Below are 26711 nucleotides of genomic sequence, written 5' to 3' on the forward strand. Positions count from 1 at the left end.
ACAGCAGCCAATCAGCTTTAAGGCTGAACATCAGCTGGAAACCAGGAGGAAGTGGAGCAAAGGTCACGGAGAAATATGAAATGTACATTTATAAAAAAGTTCTATAATATAATTATATAAAATAATTTCAGAGACATGACCGGTTCAGTCTGCAGGTTTTTAAATCTACCAGTCAAACTGATAAACATTGTCGGTGATATAATATAATATTTTGAGCTTGTGAAAGAAATAATTTCCCAGCATGCAGTAGAATATAACCTTCAGTGAGTGTGTGAAAACAATCGAATGTGTGAATTTGCAAAAACAGAAGAAGAAATAAACCAGTAATATTTATAACAGTGAGGTTTCACGTTTCTTATCGGATCATGAGACGCTGAAGCTTCAAGCTGTGTTTACACCTGAGCTAACGATCAGCGCAGGTAGATATAGAAACGTAGATGCCTCGTCCACGTCTGCCATATTGGAGCTGCAGACTTCTCTACAAACTGTAACTCAATGACATTTAGTTAACAAAGTGCTGCACACATACGAGAGCGAGCTGTGTTTATCGGACATTAAAAAGCTTCAGTTCATCATCTCTAATGATGAAATCCAAACCTTCTGTTGATCCACGACCAGCAGAGCTGACGTGTTTCAGCTGCTGCCCTCTGAGGAGACTCTCAGGCCGAGGTGGACGGAGGTGACGGAGGGATGAGGGTCACATTTCCTCCGTCTCGTGTATCACAGTATAAACTCTGTGAAATGAGTCTAAAGTGTCTGTAAGCTGATTTCAGAGCAGCAGCTTGTAATTTAAGGATTTTCTGCAGCAGGAGTGTGAAGTGTGAAGCGTCGTGGCAGCCGGCCGCGCCGGCACTGAGCCAGCGCCGAGCCGGACTCACAGTTAATAGAAGTGATAAAGAGGCTGCCAGCTGGCAGGGAAACCCTCCCTGTGCTCCTCTGAGCTCTGATACTCTAAATCCTCACAGACCGGGGGGCGGGGGGGAGGGGGGGGGCACAGATCCACAGAACTTCTCCAGGACTCTTTCCAGGATATTCCTGCTATATTTATCTTTTTGTCCAGGACTTTATTTTCTAAGACCTGGAAGCTGCAGCATTCCCAAAATGTGCATCCAAAAAGCTTTTTCCAGCCTTTTCTGTGACGTGTCCGGGACGTTCAGAATGTTCCAGGATATTCTTGCCTTATTTCGTTTTTTGTCCAGGACAAAGACTCAGAAGTTGCATTAAATAATCTCAGTTTCCCCTAATTCTATCATGACCTGGATTCATTTTGCTTTATTCTCTTATTGTCCAGGACTTTGCAAGGACTTGGAAATTGTCTTTAGAATGTTTCCAGGTTTTATGGGGACCTTGTTAAACATCCTAAATCTTTCAAAACTTCTCCAGGACAACTTTTCCTTTCGCAGGATCCTGCTTTATTTTTAGCTTTTTGTCCAGGACTCAGACTCAGAAGCTGCAATAAAGAATCTCCTGGAATCCAAGGACATGTGGGGCTCCTCAGACCCTCAGGCCATCAGGACCTTGATACACTAAGTGGGAATTCAAAAAGTATCTTCCAGGATATTTGTCCAGGAGTTCTTTTACTATATTCTGTTATTCGTTCAAGACTTTTCCAGGACTTGAAGAATTTCAACATTTCCAGGTTTTATAAGGTCCTTTCCTTTGACAACTCTTCATATTCCAGGATGTTCCTGCCTTATTTGATCCTTTTGTCCAGAACTTGTTTTGGACCTGGAAGCTGCAGCTGCAGTTTTCCTGTCCTCCAGGTTTTCCAGGACATGTGGGGACCCTGTTAGCTTTAATAACCAGGACCTGGATTCACAGAATACGCATTCAAAGAGCTTTTTTCCAGGACATTATTTTTGCTGTATTATGTTCCAGGACTGGTCTTAAAGAATATAAACATTTCCAGGTTCTTCACGACATTCAATCCATCAGGACGTGGGTGTGTGCTCATTCAGAAATGTGTTTTCTGAAACTGCCTTCAATAACATCACATTTTCCAGGTTCTCCATGATACGTGGGAGCCCAAACATCTCCAACTCTCTTCCATGGGTCTGTGAAGACCTGGAGTTCCACGTGATTCAAAGCTTTTCCAGGACAAAGAGCTTTATCTAAGCGTTGGGAACCTCCTGTTGATTTGATTTATCGCCACTTTTTTCCCACTTTGGAAATGTTCCTCCTCCTCCTGCTCCTCGTCCTCGATGAGTGACGGGACTAAAGATAATAGCGGACCACGCGGGGGCCAACAGGGGCCACATGACCCACATGAGAGGAGAGGAGGGGTCACTGTGTGTTTGTGTTTGACAGGCTTCACCTCTCAGATCAGAAAACACAAAGCAGCAGCAGCTCCTTATTGTTTCTGACCGGAGGGGGGGGGGGGGCAATGATACGGCCGGATGAGGGAGGGAGCAGTTTGATTGACAGTTGGCAGGTTCCTCTTCTATAACGCTCTTGAATCTCTGGTTCTCTGGTATTTCCAACTCTAACCTCACACACTGCAGCTCTGTTAATTACACTTGTTGTGAGATAGAATGGATTTATTAAGTGTGAAGAGGAGACATGTTTAGTGTCAGACTGCTGAATTATTCATGAGCAAGACCTCCCTTCAGAATGAGCAACGCACTCTGATTTAGAAATAATGAACAGTTATTGGACACGATTTGAAACGTGCAGTTTTGTGTTTTATTTCATGAGAATAGATCGTGTTCATTAAGTTAATAAGGGAGAATTATTGTGGTGTTACCACCTTATAAGGCCCATACTGAGAAGATGTAGTTCATGTACAACTACTTCCTTACGTACTATCAATAAGCAGTAATTAGGAGGTTAAGAAAATGAATGTCCGAGCAGAATCAGGCATAATCACGTGCTTTATAAGGAATAGAAAAGAGACGATATGCTACTAATATGCAAGCTAATAAGAAACTAGTTAAAGGTAAATGTGTGTACCTTTGTATAGTGTTACCTGGGAGATCATGTCGTCCTCCGTGGTCCCCAAAACCAGAGAAGAAGAAGAATTTCAGTTTCATCTCCAAACGTTGACTAAAACGTGTAAATCTGACGGACTAGCTAACAGGCTAACAGTTTCCACCCGCTTCCAGTGTTTGTGCTAAGCTAGGCTAACCAACAGATCAGTGTTACAGAGCTCCATATGCAAACTGTGATTTACACACACACACACACACACACACACACACACACACGTCTGGTGTTGCGTTCATCATGGGTCGCCGTGGTAACCAGAGACAAAGAGACTGGAGTCGTGTTGCAGTGAACATGTGGCGGCGACTGGTGTGTGTGTGTGTGTGTGTGTGTGTGTGTGTGTGTGTGTGTGTGTGTGTGTTTTAACATGATCCCACATATTCTGAATATTACATGACTCAGGAATCTGTACGCACCATAACTCCTGTCAGTACTTCTGTAACATTACTGCGAATACTTCTCAGTGTGAGAGTTCACTGCCAGAAACAAACACTTGATACTTTTATTTTTGTATCACTTGAAGTTGAGGAAAATAAAAGTTTCTCAGCTGTTTATTACGTCCATAACAAGAAGATGTACTTTGTTATACGAGCCGCGTAGATACACACTAATAATAATATAAAACTTTATATATATATATTATTTTATTTGTATTCCACTTCTTATACAAGAAATGAAGCATTTAGTGCTTTACAGTAACAACACGTAGAATACGCAATAAAAACACAAAATATATCAAAATAAAAAGATAAAATAGAATAAATATAATGAGTAGCATAAGATGAATGAACCCTGTTAATAATAATAATACAAATAAAATATTTAAATCAGTACCCATATGTGCTGCATGAAGTTAACTCTTCTGTTCTTATCTTTTACTTTCTACATCAGTTTTAACTTTTTAAGACGAAAACCTCGAGTGCACGCTCTACAGTTATATAATATATATATATATATATATATATATATATTATATGTTTATATATATAATATATTAATAATATATATATATTATATATATATATATTGAATTCTATATATATGTATAAGAGATATATATAAGAGCGAAGAGAGGAGGAGGAGAGATAAATAATAGAAGGCTATATAGGGATTAGAGATTAATAATAAGAGAAGAAGAAGAAGAGAAAAATAGGAGGAAGAAGAGAATAAGAGATAGATAAATATAAGATAATAGATAATATAAGATTTTATTATTATATTAAGATATTATTTATTTATATATCTATATATATATATTATTATTATTACTATACAATTATACATTATATATCTATATATCTATATATATATATATATATATATATTATATATATAGTATATATATTCTTATATATATATATTCTAATTATCTATATATATTATATATATATATCTTATATAATTTATATATATATTCCTATATGATATATATATCTTATATAATTATATATTATATATATATCTATTATATCTATATATCTACTCTATATTTTTTTATCTATATATTTTTTGTATATTTAATCATATATAATAATATATATGTGTATGTATAATATACACATATATATATTATATATATATGTGTATGTATAATATACATTTAGAAACACATTATCAGTGCTGAGATTCTGGTCACATTTTATAAAAAGGCTTTTGTTTTGAAAGTTCACCGTCATCCTTCCTGTGGTGGAGGCCTGGCCGAGTTTAAGAACATCCTAGAAAATATTATTAAATATGTTAATAAATAAGATGAACCCTTAAGATGTTAATGATCTTTCCTCTAGCGCCACCCTCAGGATAAACTTTGCACTCTTAGCTCCGCTGCTGATCAAACTGTACTTCTGAAACTTAGACACAATTATGTAATTCCAATAACTCCAGTAAGATTTTGAGGTACTTGAGTGATTTAAATCATACGCTACTTCATCCTTAGAGAAGTACGCAGATCTTTTTAGGTATAAATAGTAATAGAAGTCGTAATACCGATAATCTGTTGCATGTAAAAACACAAAAGTATCAGCAAATATACTTAAAGTACCAGAAGAATCATGCAGAATGATATATATTATATTCTTGGATTATAATTATTGATGCATTAATCGCAGCAGGTAAAGATGGAGATCATTTGAATGACTTTATATACTGCTGGGCAGCTTAATCTATAATGAAACATAACTTATTATACAATATCTCCCTCTGAGATGTAGTAGCATAGAAGTATAAAGTAGCAGAAAATCTAAATATTTCAGTAAAGTATGATCCAGAAAGTCCAGTTTAAGTATCAGATCCATGAATTTTAGGCATTTCTATCATAAAACATACGAATAATTCACAATTTCTTTTCCGTCTGCCTTGCGTTCATGTTTGAGCCGTGAGGGACAAGATGGAGGTTTCTCCTTACAGAAGAGAAACCTGTGTGTGTGGTAGGATCAGGTTTTCGGACATCAGATCAGATAGTTTTGTCTCGCAGCTTGTAGCTTCTTGTCTGAACCTGAAGGAAACACTGCGGGTATTGTAGCTGAGCCTGTCAGGACACACTCAGGTTACAGCAACACAATGGTGTGCGGAGTATCTCCAGAGGGCATCGATCATGTGACTGCGGGACAGAAATAATAAAGCTGCTGTGGGAACGCAGTCATGGGTTCATTAGTAATTAAAGATCTTTACATAACTACAAAAAATATATAACGCACACGTTATATAACAAGGAAAATATGTTTAAGTTAAAGCTGACTTAAGGGACTTTTGACCACAAGTGATGAATCCCACACAAAACTACATTTAATATTATTTATTTATTATTTATTGATTCAAGTTATGTCCGTCAGACTTTTATTTATTCTCTGCTTGTTGTCCTGGTTTGATTCAATATATCTGGTGTTTTAGTCCAGTATTTAGTTTTAGTTTAATTGTTTTAATTACTATATTATTAAATTATATTTTATTATATTTTAATTGTGATTATTCATTATTAGTTATATTTTAAATTACTTTAATTGCTATACTATAAATATCACAAAACAATTAATAGAAACAAGCAAAATAATTCTATGAAAATGTATTTACTGAAAAGGAATAAAAAGTAGAATTAAGAAAATGTTAATATTCTAAAGATAATCTTCTGCTCCACCTGAACCTCCTCGTTTCACCTCAGCACAGTAACTACATTTTGTTTGTATAATGGGCCCTGCGTAATAAAACGACAGTACAAACAACCTAAAGTTCAACAAAGAATGTGAACATATGAAGAATGATGATCCTGAAGGAGGTCGAGCAGCTTCCAGGTGCCTCCAAACAGCTGAGAACAAAAAGAACACACGTGCTCCTCCAGTCTGTGGTCAACGGGAATGTCTGAGCAGATCTGAACTTTAATCCGTCAGCAGGTCACTTCTTCAGTTTGTGTGTCAGGACGACTGACGAATGACCTCGACCCGTCCCCGTCATCAGCGGACCTGGATCTAATCCACCTGACCTTCACAGACCTGCACAGATTAAACCGTAAATCACAGCAGCAAGGCATGCTGGGAGCTGTGAGCGGGAAATATATTCAGAGATTCACACTGCAGCTGCTGGGCGGAAAAACTTTTAACAAAAAACATGTGACCACAGAAAACGTGATAATTTGTGTGTAGGACACCTGTTCAGCTTCTGCTGGCAGGACGTCCAATCAGATCCTCCGCTGAGTCATCGATTAAAACAGACAGGAGAGAAGTGATGTGTCCAAAAAACACAGACTGAAGGAAGGAAAGAGGGAAGGAAGCGATAAAGGCGGAATGGAGGAAGATAGTAAGGGAAGAAGGAAGAAAGGAAGGATCAAAGGAAGGAAGAAGTACAAAGGAAGAAGGGAACGAAGGAAGAAATAAGGAGGGAGGACAGAAAGGAAGGAAGGAGAAAGGAAAGGACAGGAAGGGAGTAGGGAGAGGGAGGACGAAAGTAAGGACCCGAGAGGAAGGAAGGAGGGCTAGAGGAGAGGAAGGAAGGAAGAAGGAGGGAGGACGGAAAGAAAAGAAGGGAGGAAGGAGAGGACAGGAGTGAGGCAGGATGGAAGGAAGGAAGAAAGAAGATTTAGTACGTCCCATCACATAATATGTCAAATGTAGTATTCCAAAAATACCAGGATGTCAGACTGAACCCGGTCACATGCTGCAGTATGTGACCCAGCGTGCTCGTCTGGCTATTCTGACCCACAATCCTTTGCAGCAGATATATGCCTATGAGCACGATGGTCAATGGTTCAAGGCGCCATGTTAGGACCTACACGTCCGACCCGTACATACTTTGTACAGGCAGCTGCCGTGCACACTAAAGAAAAAGTAAAATAAAGAAAGCAGCACCTCCGACATTCAGTGAAGTAAATGTACTCGGGTGCTTCCTGCCACTGCTGTGTGCTGGATGGTCAAACTGATGAACTCTGAAAGACAATACTCAGTTCTCCTTCAGGAGTCCGTTCAACATTTGCAATGAGCTGCTGTGTGTGAGATAAATGATGATGAAGATGATGGTGAACCCGCTCGTCCCTCGGCCAGCTGGGACGGACACAGAGCTTCTCTCCATTAGAGTGATGAGTGATGATGTGAGAGCTAAAGGGGACAGAGTTCAGTGAACGCACCGCCTGTCAGCGTCACCCAATCCTTCAGCTAACTGGGTTAGCATGCACTTTGCTAATGGTGTTAGGGAAGACAAAGAGGGCGCGGCGGAGGAGAAACTCCTCGTTCAGCAGGATGTTTCCAGCTGATCGACCTCCATCAGGACCGCGCTCCCATGCTGCGTTCAGGTCACACGGGAATAATCATCGCTGTGATTCAGCAGACTCTGAAGGGAAAGTTAAAGTGTTTTGAATCATTAAGATAACTTAATTATATGGAGCAAAAATAACCGCTTTGTTCATCCAACGTGACGCTTTCAGGAAGCGTCACTAAAAATAAAGACCGTAGAGGATGAAGGGAAGATTTTTATTTAATACCAAGTTACAAAACATGAAATTGAAGCTGGACTTTAAAGAACCGTAGGTGTCCATTTTCTTTATTCTGTGCATGAATTACAGTGATGTATGAAAGAGTTAAATGTTTTCAACTAAGAACAAAAATGTCTTGAAATATAAGTCATAATTATGGGATATTAATCCAAATCTGATTTATTGCCAAGTTTCACATTAAAAATAAAGGCAAGTATTGCAAAAATCAAGAAATGTAGTTTATTTTTAATTTAACCAGATAAAATCTGTCCAAGAAAGCAGCAGTCGTACGTCGTGCACACGTACAATCACATACACTAAAAACTCTGAGTGCAAATCACAAACACACAAGACATGAAGAATTCGCTATGCATTCAGATTGTAGTTAATGTTGTGCAGAAACCATTTAGAGCATATTTACACAGATAACGTGGATAAAATGTCCTTTTGCATTAAATTATACCTGCTGCATTCTGCACATAGCAAGTGAAGAACATCTAAAGATATAAGACATGAAATTCTATTTAAATATGTCTAATGCATCAGAATATTCAAATGAAAGATCTGTTTAGTTTTTAGACGTGGTAGTTTGAGCAGAAATGTGCAAAATTGTCCAAAGAATGTGCAAAAGTAAAAAGATTATGCAATGTGCAGAGATATTTTCACAGGTGAGAAGAGTATCGCAGTTTCAGTGGTAGAAAAAGTAAAAGAAGTAAAACCACAGTTAAAGTCCTGTGTTCAAAACTTTACTCAAGTAAAAGTATAAAAGTAAAACGTACTCATTATGTAGAATAAGATATATTACATTATTGGATTATAATTATTAATTTAGTGTTTTTTCACCCCTCAGTTATGTCTGCAGGTGTTTATTTCAGACTGCATACATTTTCAAAAACATATGGTGTAGCCTGAGAGGCAAAATGTGGGAAATAAAGTAAAGCAACAGGATAAACGCTCCTCCCCAAAGCATTCTGGGTAGATTAGACAGATGAAGACAGCACCCCCTACAGGCGGAACTGATGCAGAGCAGAAATCTGCCGACGCTGTAACAAGTGACGAGTCGAGTATTCACCTCGAAGTTTGACTTTGTTAACTCAGCAGGATCTGTTTGATTTCATGGGTTTTATAACACACACACACACACACGCACACACACACACACACACACACACACACACACACACACACACACAGACACACACACACACAGACACACACACACACAGACACACAGACACAGACACACACACACACACACACGCACACACACACACACACACACACAGACACACACCACACACACAGACACACACACACACACACAGACACACACACACAGACACACACACACACAGACACACAGACACACACACACACACACACACACGCACACACACACACACACACACACAGACACACACAGACACACACACACACAGACACACAGACACACACACAGACACACACACACACACACACACACACGCACACACACACACAACACAACAGACACACACACACACAGACACACACACACACACACAGACACACACACACAGACACACACACACACACACACGACACACACACACACAGACACACAGCACACACACACACACACACACGCACACACACACACACACACACAGACACACACACACACAGACACACACACACACAGACACACACACACAAAGACACACACACACACACACAGACACACACACAGACACACACACACACACAGACACACACACGCAAAGACACACACATACACAGACACACACACACACAGACAGACACACACACAGACACACACACACACACAGAGACACAGACACAACACAGACACACACAGAGACACACACACACACAGAGACACAGACACACACACACACACACACACACAAAGACACACACACACACACACACACAGACACACACAGACACACAGAGACACACACACACAGACACACACACACACAGACACAGACACACACAGACACACACACAGAGACACACACACACAGACACACACACACAAAGACACACACACACAGAACACACACACACACAGACACACACCACACAGAGACACACACAGACACACACACACACACACAGAGACACACACAACAGACACACACACACACAGACACACACAGACACACACACACACACAGAGACACAGACACACACACACACAAAGACACACACACACACACACAGACACACACACAGACACACACACACAAAGACACACACACACACACACAGAGACACACACAGACACACACACACACAGAGACACACACACACAGACACACACACAGACACACACACACACACAGACACACGCACACACACAGACACACACAGACACATACAGACACACATAGACACACACACAGACACACACACACAGGCACACACACACACGCACACACACACGCACACACACAGACACACACACAGACACACACACAGACACACACACACACACACACACACACAGACACACACACACACAGACACACACACACACACACACACACACACACACTGTCAAACAAGTGAATTAAAAATGTTTTTATTGTTAAATGAGAGCGGAGCTGAATTTAAAACGAGCTGTGATTAAACCTGCTCAGCCAATCAGGACGGGCCGTGAGAAACTATATCAGTCAGTTCAAACCTCATTAGCACAATCTAAATTAGCTCTGCTGATTAGACCCCCCCCTCCCCCCCCCCCCCCCCCTTTAACTTCAGTGGTGTTGTTCTGACATGAATATTCAGAGACACGTGAAGTTTGATTAGTTTGTTTTCTCGGATCGATCGTTGAATGATGATCGTTTGTAATAATAAGGAGGTTTGTGTGACACAATCCGTGTTTGTGCTCAATTAAATTATGTAAATTACAGCAACAGTGTGACGGAGCAGCTGTGAGAAACAAAAACACTTTTTACTGATTCACTCGACATGTTTCTCATCAAACTCTTTATTTGTTTCTGAGGAAACTTTATTTCACTGGCGACTTCAAACTGAACAGAGAACGTTTAAAGAAGAACTTTCTTAACCGTTGAGTGAAGTGAACTCCAATGATCTCTTCACGTGACCTTTATGAGTCCAAGATGAGGTCTTCAGATGGCTTGACTCCACATGTTAACACTTTAATGCTTTGAGGCTATACACGAACTGCAACAGCTAAGCTAAAGGCGGCTAACGTTAGCGTGATGACTTCATGTCACCACCGCTAAGCTAAAGGCGACTAACGTTAGCGTGATGACTTCACGTCACCATCGCTAAGCTAAAGGCGGCTAACGTTAGCGTGATGACTTCACGTCACCACCGCTAAGCTAAAGGCGACTAACGTTAGCGTGATGACTTCACGTCACCACCGCTAAGCTAAAGGCGGCTAACGTTAGCGTGATAACTTCACATCACCACCGCTAAGCTAAAGGCGGCTAACGTTAGCGTGATGACTTCACGTCACCACCGCTAAGCTAAAGGCGGCTAACGTTAGCGTGATGACTTCACGTCACCACCGCTAAGCTAAAGGCGGCTAACGTTAGCGTGATGACTTCCCGTCACCACCGCTAAGCTAAAGGCGGCTAACGTTAGCGTGATGACTTCACGTCACCACCGCTAAGCTAAAGGCGGCTAACGTTAGCGTGATGACTTCACGTCACCACCGCTAAGCTAAAGGCGGCTAACGTTAGCGTGATGACTTCACGTCACCACCGCTAAGCTAAAGGCGGATAACGTTAGCGTGATGACTTCACGTCACCACCGCTAAGCTAAAGGCGGCTAACGTTAGCGTGATGATGTTTGGTCTCATTTAGCTTGTGTTAACCACAGACCTTATTTCAAAACATAAAACCCTTCAAAAAATCCAATATTATCTACAAAATAAAATTACAAAACGGACATCAAATAAAAACTAACTCTTTGGTAAATTAAAGAAAATGAACGTTATTTCTGTTGCTTTTGGCATCAATGATCTTCCATAGAGGCAGTATTTTGAGTATAAAATGTGACGAGGAGACAGGAATGTGAGGAAGAGTTTGTTTTTCTTCAGGAAATGCAAAATTCTGCCTCGTTCCCGTGTTTCAGGACTCGTTCCCGCCGCTCTCTATTGCTAATTCTCGACTCTTGTCCCGGGCTGGGCTTTTATATGTGCAGTGTAGTTTAAATATACAACTTTCAATATCATAAAACCACGCCCTTTTGTCCAACCAAAACAATATTCAGGCATCTGGTACTGATGGTGAATTATATATATATATATATAATCTTTAAAATATGAAGTCTTCTTCGTGACTTTACAGACGGAGAAGAAAAGCTGTCAGACAAGTGAAACGCAACTCAAGTCCCTGAAAAGTGAGTTTAAAAGCGTTCTAACATTAAATACCCACAACTTAAAAAAGCAACAATCTAAGTTATCATTTACAAACTCATTAAGTTCTTATTGTTATGAATCTGCTTCATGAGGAAAGGGGTTTGAACAGCTGTTGTTGCTGTTCTGATTGAATATTGATGGATGCTGATTGGTGTTCAGAAGTGCATAAAAAACACTTTTAATAGAAGTATTTTTACCGACTTCAGCCGACGTCAGCAACATTCATTTCCATCATTTCAACAATATTTATTTATTATATTTATTTATTGTCAATTCATACAGACACATTGAACATTTTAAAACAAATAGATATCTTTATTATAAATACAATTAGTCTTAATGCATAAGTTTCAGGTAAAACAAAACAAGACAATCTTCTTATATTAAAAAAGTGCAGACAGAGCTTTGAGCAGCTGCTTTTCTCTTTTTTAAATTTAATTATATTTGTTTCTACCTTTCCTAGAGAGAGAGAGAGAGAGAGAGAGAGGTGTGTGTGTGTGTGTGTGTGTGTGTGTGTGTGTGTGTGTGTGTGTGTGTGTGTGTGTGTGTGTGTGTGTGTGTGTGTGTGTGTCTTTCATCCCTTATTGTTGTTGTAACTGCTAAAATACTACAACTACTTCTGAAGTACTTGTGGTACTTGTGTAATACAAAGCAGGAAGTGAGTCAGATCTCTGTTCTCTAAACACGACAACGCTTCGATAAACAGTTGGTTTTGATTTATTGAAACCTCGGGGGTGTCTGTGGGAAACACACACACACACACACAGCCATTGATCAATGGTTTCCATGTGTTAAATGGAGGCTCCTTGTGTCTTGAGCAGAATACTGGAATGAAATGTATTAAAACACTGTTTTCTTCGTGTTAGAATAATAATTATTAGTCTTGGATGGACATGAAAAGATAAACTGTGTTAAATAAATAACAGAAAAGCTAAATAAGTGGAAATAAAAAGAAAGAAGTCAACTACGATTCCCAAGATGCATTTCACAGTTTTGGACTCTGATTTAAACCCCTGACTGTCTTTTAACTGCAAAGCAACAGCCACTGAGGCTCATTATGAATAAAATGTATTTATAAATTTGACAAATTATATATTTTGTATTGATTTAATTATTTACCAATTTTTTATTCTCTGTTTACATTTATTAATGTTTTTTTTGTTTCCCTATATCCTTATTTATTCAAATATATAAATACAGTTTATGTATTTTATTTATGTGAATATTTATTTATTTTTAAATGAACCTGCACATTCATTTGACTAATTCAAGCTTTTAGTAATACATTTCTTTATGTTTCTTTATATTTATTATCGTGGCAGCTGAAGGCCTCCATACACACAGCTGTAGTGAACAGAAAAACTCATTTCTCCTCCTCAGGTTCTTTCGGGGCGAGTACACGGTGGAGGTGGCGATCAACGACTACCTGGACATCTACTGTCCGCACTACGAGTGGCCAGAGGCGGCCGAGCGCATGGAGCACTACGTGCTGTACATGGTGAACTACGACGGGTACACCACCTGCGACCACCACAGGAAGGGCTTCAAGCGCTGGGAGTGCAACCGGCCGCAGAGCCCCAACGGACCGCTGAAGTTCTCCGAGAAGTTCCAGCTGTTCACGCCCTTCAGCCTCGGCTTCGAGTTCAGGCCGGGACACGAGTACTACTACATCTGTGAGTACTACACACTGAGTACTACTACATCTGTGAGTACTACACACTGAGTACTACTACATCTGTGAGTACTACTACATCTGTGAGTACTACATACTGAGTACTACTACATCTGTGAGTACTACACACTGAGTACTACTACATCTGTGAGTACTACACACTGAGTACTACTACATCTGTGAGTACTACTACATCTGTGAGTACTACATACTGAGTACTACTACATCTGTGAGTACTACACACTGAGTACTACTACATCTGTGAGTACTACACACTGAGTACTACTACATCTGTGAGTATTACATACTGAGTACTACTACATCTGTGAGTACTACACACTGAGTACTACTACAGTACTACACACTGAGTACTACTACATCTGTGAGTACTACTACATCTGTGAGTACTACATACTGAGTACTACACACTGAGTATGACACACTGAGTACTACTACATCTGTGAGTACTACACACTGAGTACTACTACATCTGTGAGTACTACACACTGAGTACTACACACTGAGTACTACACACTGAGTACTACACTCTGAGTACTACACTCTGAGTACTACACTCTGAGTACTACACACGGAGTACTACTACACACTGAGTACTACACACTGAGTACTACACACTGAGTACTACACACTGAGTACTACTACACACTGAGTACTACACACTGAGTACTACACACGGAGTACTACACACTGAGTACTACGTACTACACACTGAGTACTACACACTGAGTACTACGTACTACACACTGAGTACTACACACTGAGTACTACGTACTACACACTGAGTACTACACACTGAGTACTACACTCTGAGTACTACGTACTACACACTGAGTACTACACACTGAGTACTACACTCTGAGTACTACACTCTGAGTACTACACACTGAGTACTACACTCTGAGTACTACGTACTACACATAGAGTACTACACTCTGAGTACTACACTCTGAGTACTACACACTGAGTACTACACACTGAGTACTACACTCTGAGTACTACACTCTGAGTACTACACTCTGAGTACTACACACTGAGTACTACACTCTGAGTACTACGTACTACACATAGAGTACTACACTCTGAGTACTACACTCTGAGTACTACACACTGAGTACTACACACTGAGTACTACACTCTGAGTACTACACTCTGAGTACTACACTCTGAGTACTACACACTGAGTACTACACACTGAGTACTACACTCTGAGTACTACTGACGTATTTATAATTGACAGGATGTTGAGGGTTGTTGCAGCAGCTACATCGATGTTTCGCTGATTATGCAGAACTCCATTCAGAAAACAAGCATTTTAAAAGTAGCTTTCTTGCCGACAGACCTGACGAAGCATAAATTACTACTTTTTACTGAACATCTTTTTAATCTGTGTATTAAATCACAGAAGATCGTGTGTTGTGGGTTCATGGAGGCCGAAGTTCAGTTTGGAATGAACAAAGCAGAAGATGTTTTCAGACTGGATCTGTTCAAATCTGCTGTTGTCTCTTTGTTTATTCAGAACATGTTTGAAGGTTTGGGTGAGTTTTACGGAGGAATGGCTCCTAAATTTTGGATTCCCCCCCCCCCCCCCCCCTTTCTGTCTGCTGCTTCCTCTTGACCTCACCGTTCAAACGCTGGCTACTCGGCAACAAGCTGATGAGCGCGTGAGAAGTTGTGTTTATCAGAAGGACTCTGGTGACGTGTGGTTATTACTGACTTTTAAACATTTCTCTCTGCCTCCAGTCTTGTGAGTTGAGCTGAGATGTGTCCGTTTTTAAAATCTGGTTAAATAAAATACAAAAAGACGGCACATCTCACAGACTCTCTTCCTATTGGCTCGCAGACCTTTTTGTTTTGATGATGCGAGGCTAATCGCTGCTCTGCTAAACGGCTCCCAGGTCGCTTTAATTGTTTCATTACGTTCTCAGAGTAAACTGATTTCTCAGGATCTCCTCCAAGGTATTTCCTAAATTTTGGTACAAACGTCCACTTGGACTCGATGATGAACTCATTAGAAATTGGTGGTGAAAGGTCAAAGGTCACTGTGACCATGACTCATTCATATGCTAATCATGCCACAAAGCTTCACCTCCACCTGGCTCCATCTTGTTCATATCTGTTCACATGCATTAATCCTTGTTGTCGTGCGGGCTGTGATTTTACTACGTCGTTTATTCTGAACACATCTGTCCGTCCTGGGAGAAGATCCGTCCTCAGTTGCTCTTCCGGAGGTTTCTTCCTTGTCCCCTGCAGGAGACTAAGGACAGACGGTGTCGTGTGCTGGACGGGATGTGAAGCCCCCCACGAGACACATTTCTAATTTGTGATATTGTGTTTTATAAATCCAATTTTAATGATTTAATTTCACAAAAACTAAAGCAGGTGATTCTAGTTTAGATAATGAGGGGGACCTTGTTTCACCCCGGTGTGTTATTATCACTGCACCTTTTAATTACAGCTGTTGTCTTCAAAGGTAGATATAAGAATATAAATGTACCTGAACGTTTTAGTTCATCATATCTATATATTTATAATGTTCTATTTTTATGTTTATATTTCACCGTTTGTACGTCCTTTAGGTCTGTTTGTTTATCTCAGCCCTGTCAGATTTCCACCAAACCCTCACACACACTTTATATTTATGTGTGTGAAAAATAAAGAATATAATCAGAGCTCAGTGAAAATACATGTGGTGTAATATAAGCAACATGTTGGAGGTTTAAAACACAGAAACACACACTGCTGCCATTATATATGCGCGTATGTGTGTGTGTGCGTGTGTGTGTGTGTGTGTGTTTCTGTCTAGACATAATTTGTCGTCCAACCTGGAAAATATTTCCTAAATTGTGGCTCATTTGAAGCGAAAGAGCTTCCAGCAGAGAAACTGGCAGTTTGTTTTAAATGACACTTAATGACTGTGTGTGTGTGTGTGTGTGTGTGTGTGTGTGTGTGTGTGTGTGTGTGTGTGTGTGTGTGTGTGTGTGTGTGTGTGTGTGTGTGTGTGTGTGTGTGTTGTGCAGGTCAAACAGCTGCAGCTCTCTGAGAAAACAAAGAATCTGAAGCATCAGACTTGTGTTTAAATCAAATCTGAATGTTTCACATACTGTACTTTTACATTTTAAGGATCTTGTGCTTTATTTGAGTATTTTCTTTTCATGTCACTTTCTATTTCACTAAACAGCTTTTTCTTGTCATCTTTCTGTCCTCAAATAAAGACATTTTTATTCGACTAGCAGATTTAATTGACAAATCTGTAAAACTGAGTTTCTCAGTCCTGTAAAGCTGCACTTTGAATCTTGTGTTTACCAGAGATGTGCACACAAGTCTCTTAGAAATAAGAAATTCAGCATGAAAAAGCTTTAAAAATGTGTAATTGACTAAAGAAATCCAAAATGAGGAAGCAGTCCTACTTATTTTATGTAAAAATGTGTTTCCTTTCCTTTGAATAATGTTAATAATGTCAGTTTATTAGTAATAATGTCGAGGTTTGGACTAAACAAAAATTGTAAGGTGTCACTTTGAGCCCATTTCTCATTATTTTCACAATATTTACAAACCAAACATTTGATTAATGGGGAAAAAATCCAGAAGATTAATTCATCATGAAAATAATCAGTCAGCTCTACAAACAATAAAATCATGAGAAATAAATCATATAATACAGTTATTATACTTCATTTATATACTACATTTTCCTTATTATACTTCTAATAGTTTAACTACATTTTCCTTATTATACTTAAATATTTTTACTGCAGTAACATTTTCAATGCAGGACTTTTACTGTCACAGAGTATCTTTACTGTGGTATTAATACTTTTACTGTCACATAGTATTTTTACTGTGGTATTATTACTTTTACTGTCACAGAGTATCTTTACTGTGGTATTAGTACGTTTACTGTCACAGAGCATCTTTACTGTGGTATTATTACTTTTACTGTCACAGAGTATCTTTACTGTGGTATTATTACTTTTACTGTCACAGAGAATCTTTACTGTGGTATTATTACTTTTACTGTCACAGAGTATCTTTACTGTGGTATTATTACTTTTACTGTCACAGAGTATCTTTACTGTGGTATTAGTACGTTTACTGTCACAGAGAATCTTTACTGTGGTATTATTACTTTTACTGTCACAGAGTATCTTTACTGTGGTATTATTACTTTTACTGTCACAGAGTATCTTTACTGTGGTATTAGTACTTTTACTGTCACAGAGTATCTTTACTGTGGTATTAATACTTTTACTGTCACAGAGTATCTTTACTGTGGTATTAGTACTTTTACTGCCACAGAGTATCTTTACTGTGGTATTAATATTGTTACTGTCACAGAGTATCTTTACTGTGGTATTAGTACTTTTACTGTCACAGAGTATCTTTACTGTGGTATTAGTACTTTTACTGTCACATAGTATCTTTACTGTGGTATTATTACTTTTACTGTCACAGAGTATCTTTACTGTGGTATTATTACTTTTACTGTCACAGAGCATCTTTACTGTGGTATTAATACTTTTACTGTCACAGAGTATCTTTACTGTGGTATTAGTACTTTTACTGTCACAGAGTATCTTTACTGTGGTATTAATACTGTTACTGTCACAGAGTATCTTTACTGTGGTATTAGTACTTTTACTGTCTCAGAGTATCTTTACTGTGGTATTCATACTTTTACTGTCACAGAGTATCTTTACTGTGGTATTAGTACTTTTACTGTCACAGAGTATCTTTACTGTGGTATTAATATTGTTACTGTCACAGAGTATCTTTACTGTGGTATTATTACTTTTACTGTCACAGAGCATCTTTACTGTGGTATTAATACTTTTACTGTCACAGACTATCTTTACTGTGGTATTAGTACTTTTACTGTCACAGAGTATCTTTACTGTGGTATTAATACTGTTACTGTCACAGAGTATCTTTACTGTGGTATTAGTACTTTTACTGTCTCAGAGTATCTTTACTGTGGTATTCATACTTTTACTGTCACAGAGTATCTTTACTGTGGTATTAGTACTTTTACTGTCACAGAGTATCTTTACTGTGGTATTAGTACTTTTACTGTCACAGAGTATCTTTACTGTGGTATTATTACTTTTACTGTCACAGAGTATCTTTACTGTGGTATTATTACTTTTACTGTCACATAGTATCTTTACTGTGGTATTAATACTTTTACTGTCACAGAGTATCTTTACTGTGGTATTAATACTTTTACTGTCACAGAGTATCTTTACTGTGGTATTAATACTTTCACTGTCACAGAGTATCTTTACTGTGGTATTAATACTTTTACTGTCACATAGTATCTTTACTGTGGTATTAATACTTTTACTGTCACAGAGTATCTTTACTGTGGTATTAGTACTTTTACTGTCACAGAGTATCTTTACTGTGGTATTAATATTGTTACTGTCACAGAGTATCTTTACTGTGGTATTATTACTTTTACTGTCACAGAGCATCTTTACTGTGGTATTAATACTTTTACTGTCACAGACTATCTTTACTGTGGTATTAGTACTTTTACTGTCACAGAGTATCTTTACTGTGGTATTAATACTGTTACTGTCACAGAGTATCTTTACTGTGGTATTAGTACTTTTACTGTCTCAGAGTATCTTTACTGTGGTATTCATACTTTTACTGTCACAGAGTATCTTTACTGTGGTATTAGTACTTTTACTGTCACAGAGTATCTTTACTGTGGTATTAGTACTTTTACTGTCACAGAGTATCTTTACTGTGGTATTATTACTTTTACTGTCACAGAGTATCTTTACTGTGGTATTATTACTTTTACTGTCACATAGTATCTTTACTGTGGTATTAATACTTTTACTGTCACAGAGTATCTTTACTGTGGTATTAATACTTTTACTGTCACAGAGTATCTTTACTGTGGTATTAATACTTTCACTGTCACAGAGTATCTTTACTGTGGTATTAATACTTTTACTGTCACATAGTATCTTTACTGTGGTATTAATACTTTTACTGTCACAGAGTATCTTTACTGTGGTATTAGTACTTTTACTGTCACAGAGTATCTTTACTGTGGTATTAATACTTTTACTGTCACAGAGTATCTTTACTGTGGTATTAATACTTTCACTGTCACAGAGTATCTTTACTGTGGTATTAGTACTTTTACTGTCACAGAGTATCTTTACTGTGGTATTAATACTTTTACTGTCACATAGTATCTTTACTGTGGTATTAATACTTTTACTGTCACAGAGTATCTTTACTGTGGTATTAATACTTTTACTGTCACAGAGTATCTTTACTGTGGTATTAGTACTTTTACTGTCACAGAGTATCTTTACTGTGGTATTAGTACTTTTACTGTCACAGAGTATCTTTACTGTGGTATTAGTACTGTAACTGCAGTAAAGGATGTGAATACTTCCTCCAGCGATGCTGACGTGTCTCTGTTGTCTCTGCAGCGTCTCCTCATCCTAACCTGGCTGGGAAACCGTGTCTGAAGCTCAAAATCTACGTCAAACCCACCAGTGAGTTTCTTCTTCTGTTCTTCCTCTTCCGTCTGTCGTCGTCGTGTTTGAACTTGTGTTTTTGTCCTTTTTAATTTTGGAGCTTCGGCATATAATGTTTATATTTAGAGTTTTTCTCTCTGTTGATCAAATAATCAGTCAAAAAATGTTTAATATATAAGGAACAAAAGTATTTCTACAGTTTAAATGTATTTATGATTTATAATGTAATTAATGTTTGCCTTTAGATATTGATAGTAGTTTTGTATGACTTTTTTTATAGACAGAATGGCATGTCGTAAAAGAAGTCGTAAAAAGTTGTAAAAGAGTCACAGTATAGCAAGTGGTAAAAAGGTTCGTATAAAAGTCACAGTATAGTATGTCGTAAAAAAGTCACAGTATAGTATCTTGTACAAAAAGTTGGAAAAGTCATAAGTCTAGTGTATTGTAAAAAAAAAAAAGTAATTAAAAGTCGTAGTATACTATGTCATAAAAAAGTCGTAAAAGTCATAGTATAGTATGTCATGATAAATTCATAGTATAGTATGTCTTTAAAAAGTCATAAGTATATTAGAGTAAGAAGTACAATATTAATTACATCAAAATTGAATGAATAAGGTTTTTACATGAAGCACTTTTATCGTTGATTGTATTTTCAGTGGAATAAAAGCTCCTGCTGCCTCAGGAACAACTTCTCTGTCTGCGTAACACATTCATATAAAAGTGTAAATGTCAGTTAGAAGCAGCAGCAGTGTTAAGACGCGTAGCAGTCACAGTGAAGGTGTTAAACGTTAGCACATGAACAGGCTTGAAATCCTCCGTCTCACTAACAAACCAGCTTTTGGAGGATTTGTGGAGTAAAACGCTGCTGAGCAGGGAGGAGAAGGTGTTTATGGGATGTGGAGGGGGATTATCTGCAGACGCTCTCAAGCTCTGAAACACTGACTGTGAATATCACATGCAGTATATTCTCCTACTTAAGATAAACAAAGTACTTAAAATGCATCGTCACAAAGCTGAGAATGTAGACTTTTACAGACACGTGGTTCCACAGGACAGAGACGAAGCTACAAATACATGATGATCTTATAGAATATAACATATATATATATATATATATATATATATATATATATATATATATATATATATATATATATATATACACATACATACATACATATTAAACTACCAACAGGATATAAAGGAGGTAAAAATGCAACATACACATTAATGCAGCAGTAGAATTAATCCAGAAACATTTATAATAATAATAAAACAGGGAACAATTTAATGTACATTATTTTTACTGCATAATTCTATACTTTAAATACATTTAGCTGATTATATTTACATATTTTAACTTAAGTTTTGAATGCAGGACTTTAACTTGTGGTATTAGTACTTTTTCTGCAGTAAATGATCTGAATACTTCTTCCACCGACTCCCAGAATCCCTCTGACACATGTAGCGTTTACACCAATTCTTTCACAATAAAAGCTCTTTATTGTGGAGGAAGCTAACATAAAAATAAAATAATTAACCAGCTGTATTATAATATAGATAATTTAATATCAGTTTAAGGAGATATTCAAGTTCAAGTTCTTTATTTATCATATTCACAACAATTAGATTACAGAGAAGCAGTGTTAAGTCTCAAGCTCCCAACATGCCAATTAAATGTGTAAAAAATAAAAAATAGATTCTAAACATATTATTATTTAACATAAGGAATATATATTTTATTGATATACATATATTTATATATACAGAGGTGTAAGTAAAAGTATACTGTTTATTAAACACCTCAGAATAAATATCCCTCTGTCTCTCAGATGACTCGGTGTACGAGTCTCCGGAGCCCTTCCTGACGGACGACACCACCGGCGGCTGCAGCCTCGCCCTGCCCGGCCTCCTCCTGCTGCCCGCCATGTTGCTCTTCCTCCTCCTCGCCTCCTCATAGCACCTCCTGCTCTGCTCCTCTTCTTCTTACTGTTGGACAGATCTCCGTCTTCCCTTCGCTCGGAGGAGAAAACCAATACAGCAGCAGCCTCCTTTCCCTGACCTCTGACCTTCACCTGAACGCCACTCAGCAGCTCAGCCAATCAGAGGAGGCCAAGGTCACTGGTGGGAGGAGCCTGGAGCTCTGTGATGGATGTTTCTGCTCTGACAAAGTCCCGACTCCATTGACTCCCATGTTACCGCTGATACACACGTATAATATATATTAAGGCAATAACTTCTGATTACTTTCTAGATTAATCAATTTAAAATGTAAAATCAAAGGTGACTTCTTTAAATGTCTTGTTTTGTCCAAAACCCAAAGATATTCACTTTAATATGATATAAAGAGAAAAACAGGAAATCTGCAAATAGCATTTCTAATAAATTATGCATGAACTAATAAACTTAAAGGGCCACAGCAGTCGTTTAAGACACAATGTTCGCTCCTCATCGATTACTTGTGTGCAGAACTTCAGTCACATATACAAAGCCCACTGAGACAAATGTGTAATTTGTGATATTGGGCTATATAAATACATTTGATATACTTTACATCACAATTCAACATTTACGTGTTTTAGATATTTAAAGGTACTTTTCCGGGCGGCTGGTTTCTGTTCATGTCGGTACAGAATGAAAATCCTTCAGACTGTTGAACCTTGTCGGAGATTTTTAATCCATCAAAGTAAACAGCAACTCTGCCTTCGTTTGATATTACACTTTTGATTTGAGGTATTTAACCTGCTTAATCGTGCAGCAATAATAAAGATATAAATCAATGCAGAGTTCATGTCAACTGTGATGGATTATACAATATGATCATACAAACCTGCTCATTCATTTTTATATTGTACAGAAATCAATGGCTGCCTGGAGAATTATTAAACAATACATCAAATAAATAACTTAATAAACTGTTAAGTACTTACAGAAACCCTGGAGTCCCAAAAAGGTGCACAAGATTTAAATGTATCAAATTAAAGCCCTGTCTCTATTCATAAATATAATAAATTCAACAATATAATATTATTTTATATTATTATAATCTCATGTACAAGCTTAAAAACATTATTTTATCTAAAAATAAATGTTTAGGGGTTTCATAAATTCACATAATTTAGAAGCCAAAACTTGCAAACACACTGATGTGGTCTTTTAGTGCAATATCTGACCAAATCTGGTGGTACAAAATTGACAAAATTATTATTTATGTCAGGAAATATAAAAAAAAACAATAATAATCCATCAGGGAGATGATCAGGTAAAAAATATCAGTGATTGTAGCTGTTCAGATAACAGATTTAAATCAGACTTCTCTTTTCAGGTAATGAGTGAAAGAAATATTTGAAACACAGTTTTGTGCCAAATATTTACTTTCAACATGGCGGTCAGTGGAGTCCAGCTTCAGTTTGCTTCTCTGGAGAAATGAACACATCCAGCTGATCATCATCTTTGGCTTTTCAAAGCAGCTCTGGACTAAAACATCAGCAGCAGAAAGAAACGAACAGACTTCAGTCAGAGCAGCGTTCACCAGCAGCTCTCTGTTCTGCTGCCGCCTTCGTCAGTTTTAAATCTTTTCACTGATGACAGTCACAGAAACCAGCCACAGCTGCCAAACACACAGCAGGTCCTGTAGCAAAAGTTAACATATGAACTTCAACCCTTCATAAAGGATGAATGCACCTCGCTGGGCTCATTGGTCACGTTTTCTACCAATTTAGCGTACAACTGCTGGTAAGACACGTCTAACAAAGTTTGAGATCTGACTGACAAACCCTCAAAATATTGTTAACTTACGAGCTAACGTAGCTTCACAGACCGAGGGGAGGAGCTAACGTAGCTTCACAGACCGAGGGGAGGAGCTAACGTAGCTTCACAGACCGAGGGGAGGAGCTAACGTAGCTTTACAGACCGATGAGATTAGCTAACGTAGCTTCATAGACCGATGAGATTAGCTAACGTAGCTTTACAGACCGATGAGATTAGCTAATGTAGCTTTACAGACCGATGAGATTAGCTAACGTAGCTTTACAGACCGATCAGATTAGCTAACGTAGCTTTACAGACCGATGACATTAGCTAACGTAGCGTCACAGACCGATGACATTAGCTAACGTAGCTTCACAGACCGATGACATTAGCTAACGTAGTTTTACAGACCGATGACATTAGCTAACGTAGCTTCACAGACCGATGACATTAGCTAATGTAGCTTCACAGACTGACGGGATTAGCTAACGTAGTTTTACAGACCTCCGAGATGAGCTAACCTAGCTTTAAAGACCTAGGCGAAGAGCTAATGTAGCTTCACAGAATCAAAATCAGAAATCCTTTATTTGTCCCACAGCAGGGACATTTTCAGAGCGATGGGACGAGCTAACGTAGCTTCACATACCAACTCAATATTCTAATACATTTTATAAAACAATATACATACATAAATGATTACATGTTCACCCCGAATCCGAACGATCATATACATTTACTAATAATTTTGAACATTGTGGCTCATTTCTGTGACTAATCGTGATCAGTGATGAATATAAAACAGATGAGACTGTCGTCTCTCATTCATTATGTCTCTCGCCCACCTTCAGCAGCAGACGGCCTTTTATTTCTGTAAATCTGCCAAAGACTATTGTTAAACTTTTCTATTACTGGGTGAAGTCATACAGCAGCTACAGGGGTCATTGTGACCCCGCCCACTTCTGCCATAAGGGGGCGGGGTTATATCAGGGGGAGGAGTCACGCCCATTTTTCTTTTCTAAATCGTGTCGTTTTGTGGTAAAAATAAAAACGAATGTTAAGCGCAAAACTAAAATGAACCAATCAAAAATGGCCTTTTTCCCACTGGTGCTGAATTTTTAGTGACTGACTTGTTTTATGGGAAACAGCAACACCGTGTGGTCGAGAGGACGGGTTTTCTTTTCTCTTCATCTCTTCATACAATCCCTCCATCTCCACTGATGGAGGACGAGCGTGTCCTTGTGTGTGTGGACGAGCAGGGGCATGCTGGGAAATGCAGTATATATATAACGAACGCACTGTGATGGAGGACGGATGGAAAACAAACTGACTTCGTTTCTTCGTTTGGTACAAAAAAAAGCTTAAATTCAAGTTTTTATTTTATGTTTGTGCCATTTTTCAGTTTTTAAAAAACGCAGTAGAAAATTCATATGAGATATGAATTTCATGAAGGAATCAGCCTGATGTTTGTTGTTGTTGTTGTTGCAGTTGATGTGTTTCCTCTATGTTCCTGCTTGCATCACAATGCATTCTGGTCTTTGTAGTCCTGTGCTTTCTGGTTCCGTTGATGAATAAGGTTTTGGTGGGTTTTTTACAGTTCATCCTCTTTTTTTTGGTTGATTTTCATGTGGATGGAATCCGTTTTTTCGTGGCGTAAGAAATGTTAAAGAAGCTGGAAGAAAGAAAAACTACAGAAACAAAGTTCTGATGGTTTTGTGAGTGGCAGTGAGACCTCCCTGCCATCTCTGGTTTACAGGTGTCTGAGAAGAAAATGTTTTTCTACATCCAAATGTCTGCATATTCTATTCTCTGAAAGACAAAAAAATCTGTTTTTGTATATTTTCTTATTGGATGCTTATAAAGTAATGTTAAAGAATGCATTTATCTGATTGGCTAAAGAGCTAACGAGGGGTCAGAGGTCATCGGGCCTCTTCAGGACATTTCTTTTCTGCGCTGCATGAGCAGAAAAAATAAAAATACATTTACTGAGTTTACTTTGAAGATGATTTCAGAGAGAAAATGTTAAGAAGTGTATGAATCTGTGTTTGATAAATTCACCAATAAAACAATGTTCCACTTAAAATTATTTTTCTACTTTGTCCACTTTGTTCCTACAGAGACGGAAAGACGCATCTGTATCCAAAATAAATTCATATGGTCTTAACATTATGTTTAAAACGTCAGGTCTCAAAACATTTCTAAACTAACTAAACAATATACACAACATAACATTTAAAATTTCAAAAATATTTTTTTATAATTAAACAATATACTTCATATTTAAAAAACATGTATAAAATGTTGGGTTTGAAAGCTTTATTAAACTAATTAAACAATATACTTAACATTATTTTTAAATGGCCATTAAAAACATTTTAATATAAGCCTACTAAATATAATTTAACATTGTGCAGTTTGTACATAAAAATCTAAATC

General features: G+C 38.0%; 1 protein-coding gene across 1 annotated transcript; it reads left to right on the forward strand.

Annotated features, from left to right (window-relative positions):
* efna2b (ephrin-A2b) lies at window positions 1-26346 on the forward strand. The gene is made up of 4 exons (XM_029430557.1): window positions 1-82; window positions 13713-14005; window positions 20481-20546; window positions 22361-26346. Coding segments are annotated over exons 1-4 (489 nt in total). The 5' UTR covers window positions 1-80; the 3' UTR covers window positions 22489-26346.
* Window positions 26347-26711: the final 365 nt, after the last annotated feature.

The sequence above is a fragment of the Cottoperca gobio genome, chromosome 4, assembly GCF_900634415.1.
Source record: "Cottoperca gobio chromosome 4, fCotGob3.1, whole genome shotgun sequence".
Taxonomy (NCBI): domain Eukaryota; kingdom Metazoa; phylum Chordata; class Actinopteri; order Perciformes; family Bovichtidae; genus Cottoperca; species Cottoperca gobio.

What these genes read in the sequence shown, in the direction of transcription:
- efna2b (XM_029430557.1), top strand. An exon ending in ACACGAGTACTACTACATCT is followed by an intron (nt 14,006 to 20,480) that starts GTGAGTACTACA and finishes TTGTCTCTGCAG; the next exon opens with CGTCTCCTCATCCTAACCTG. An exon ending in AATCTACGTCAAACCCACCA is followed by an intron (nt 20,547 to 22,360) that starts GTGAGTTTCTTC and finishes TCTGTCTCTCAG; the next exon opens with ATGACTCGGTGTACGAGTCT.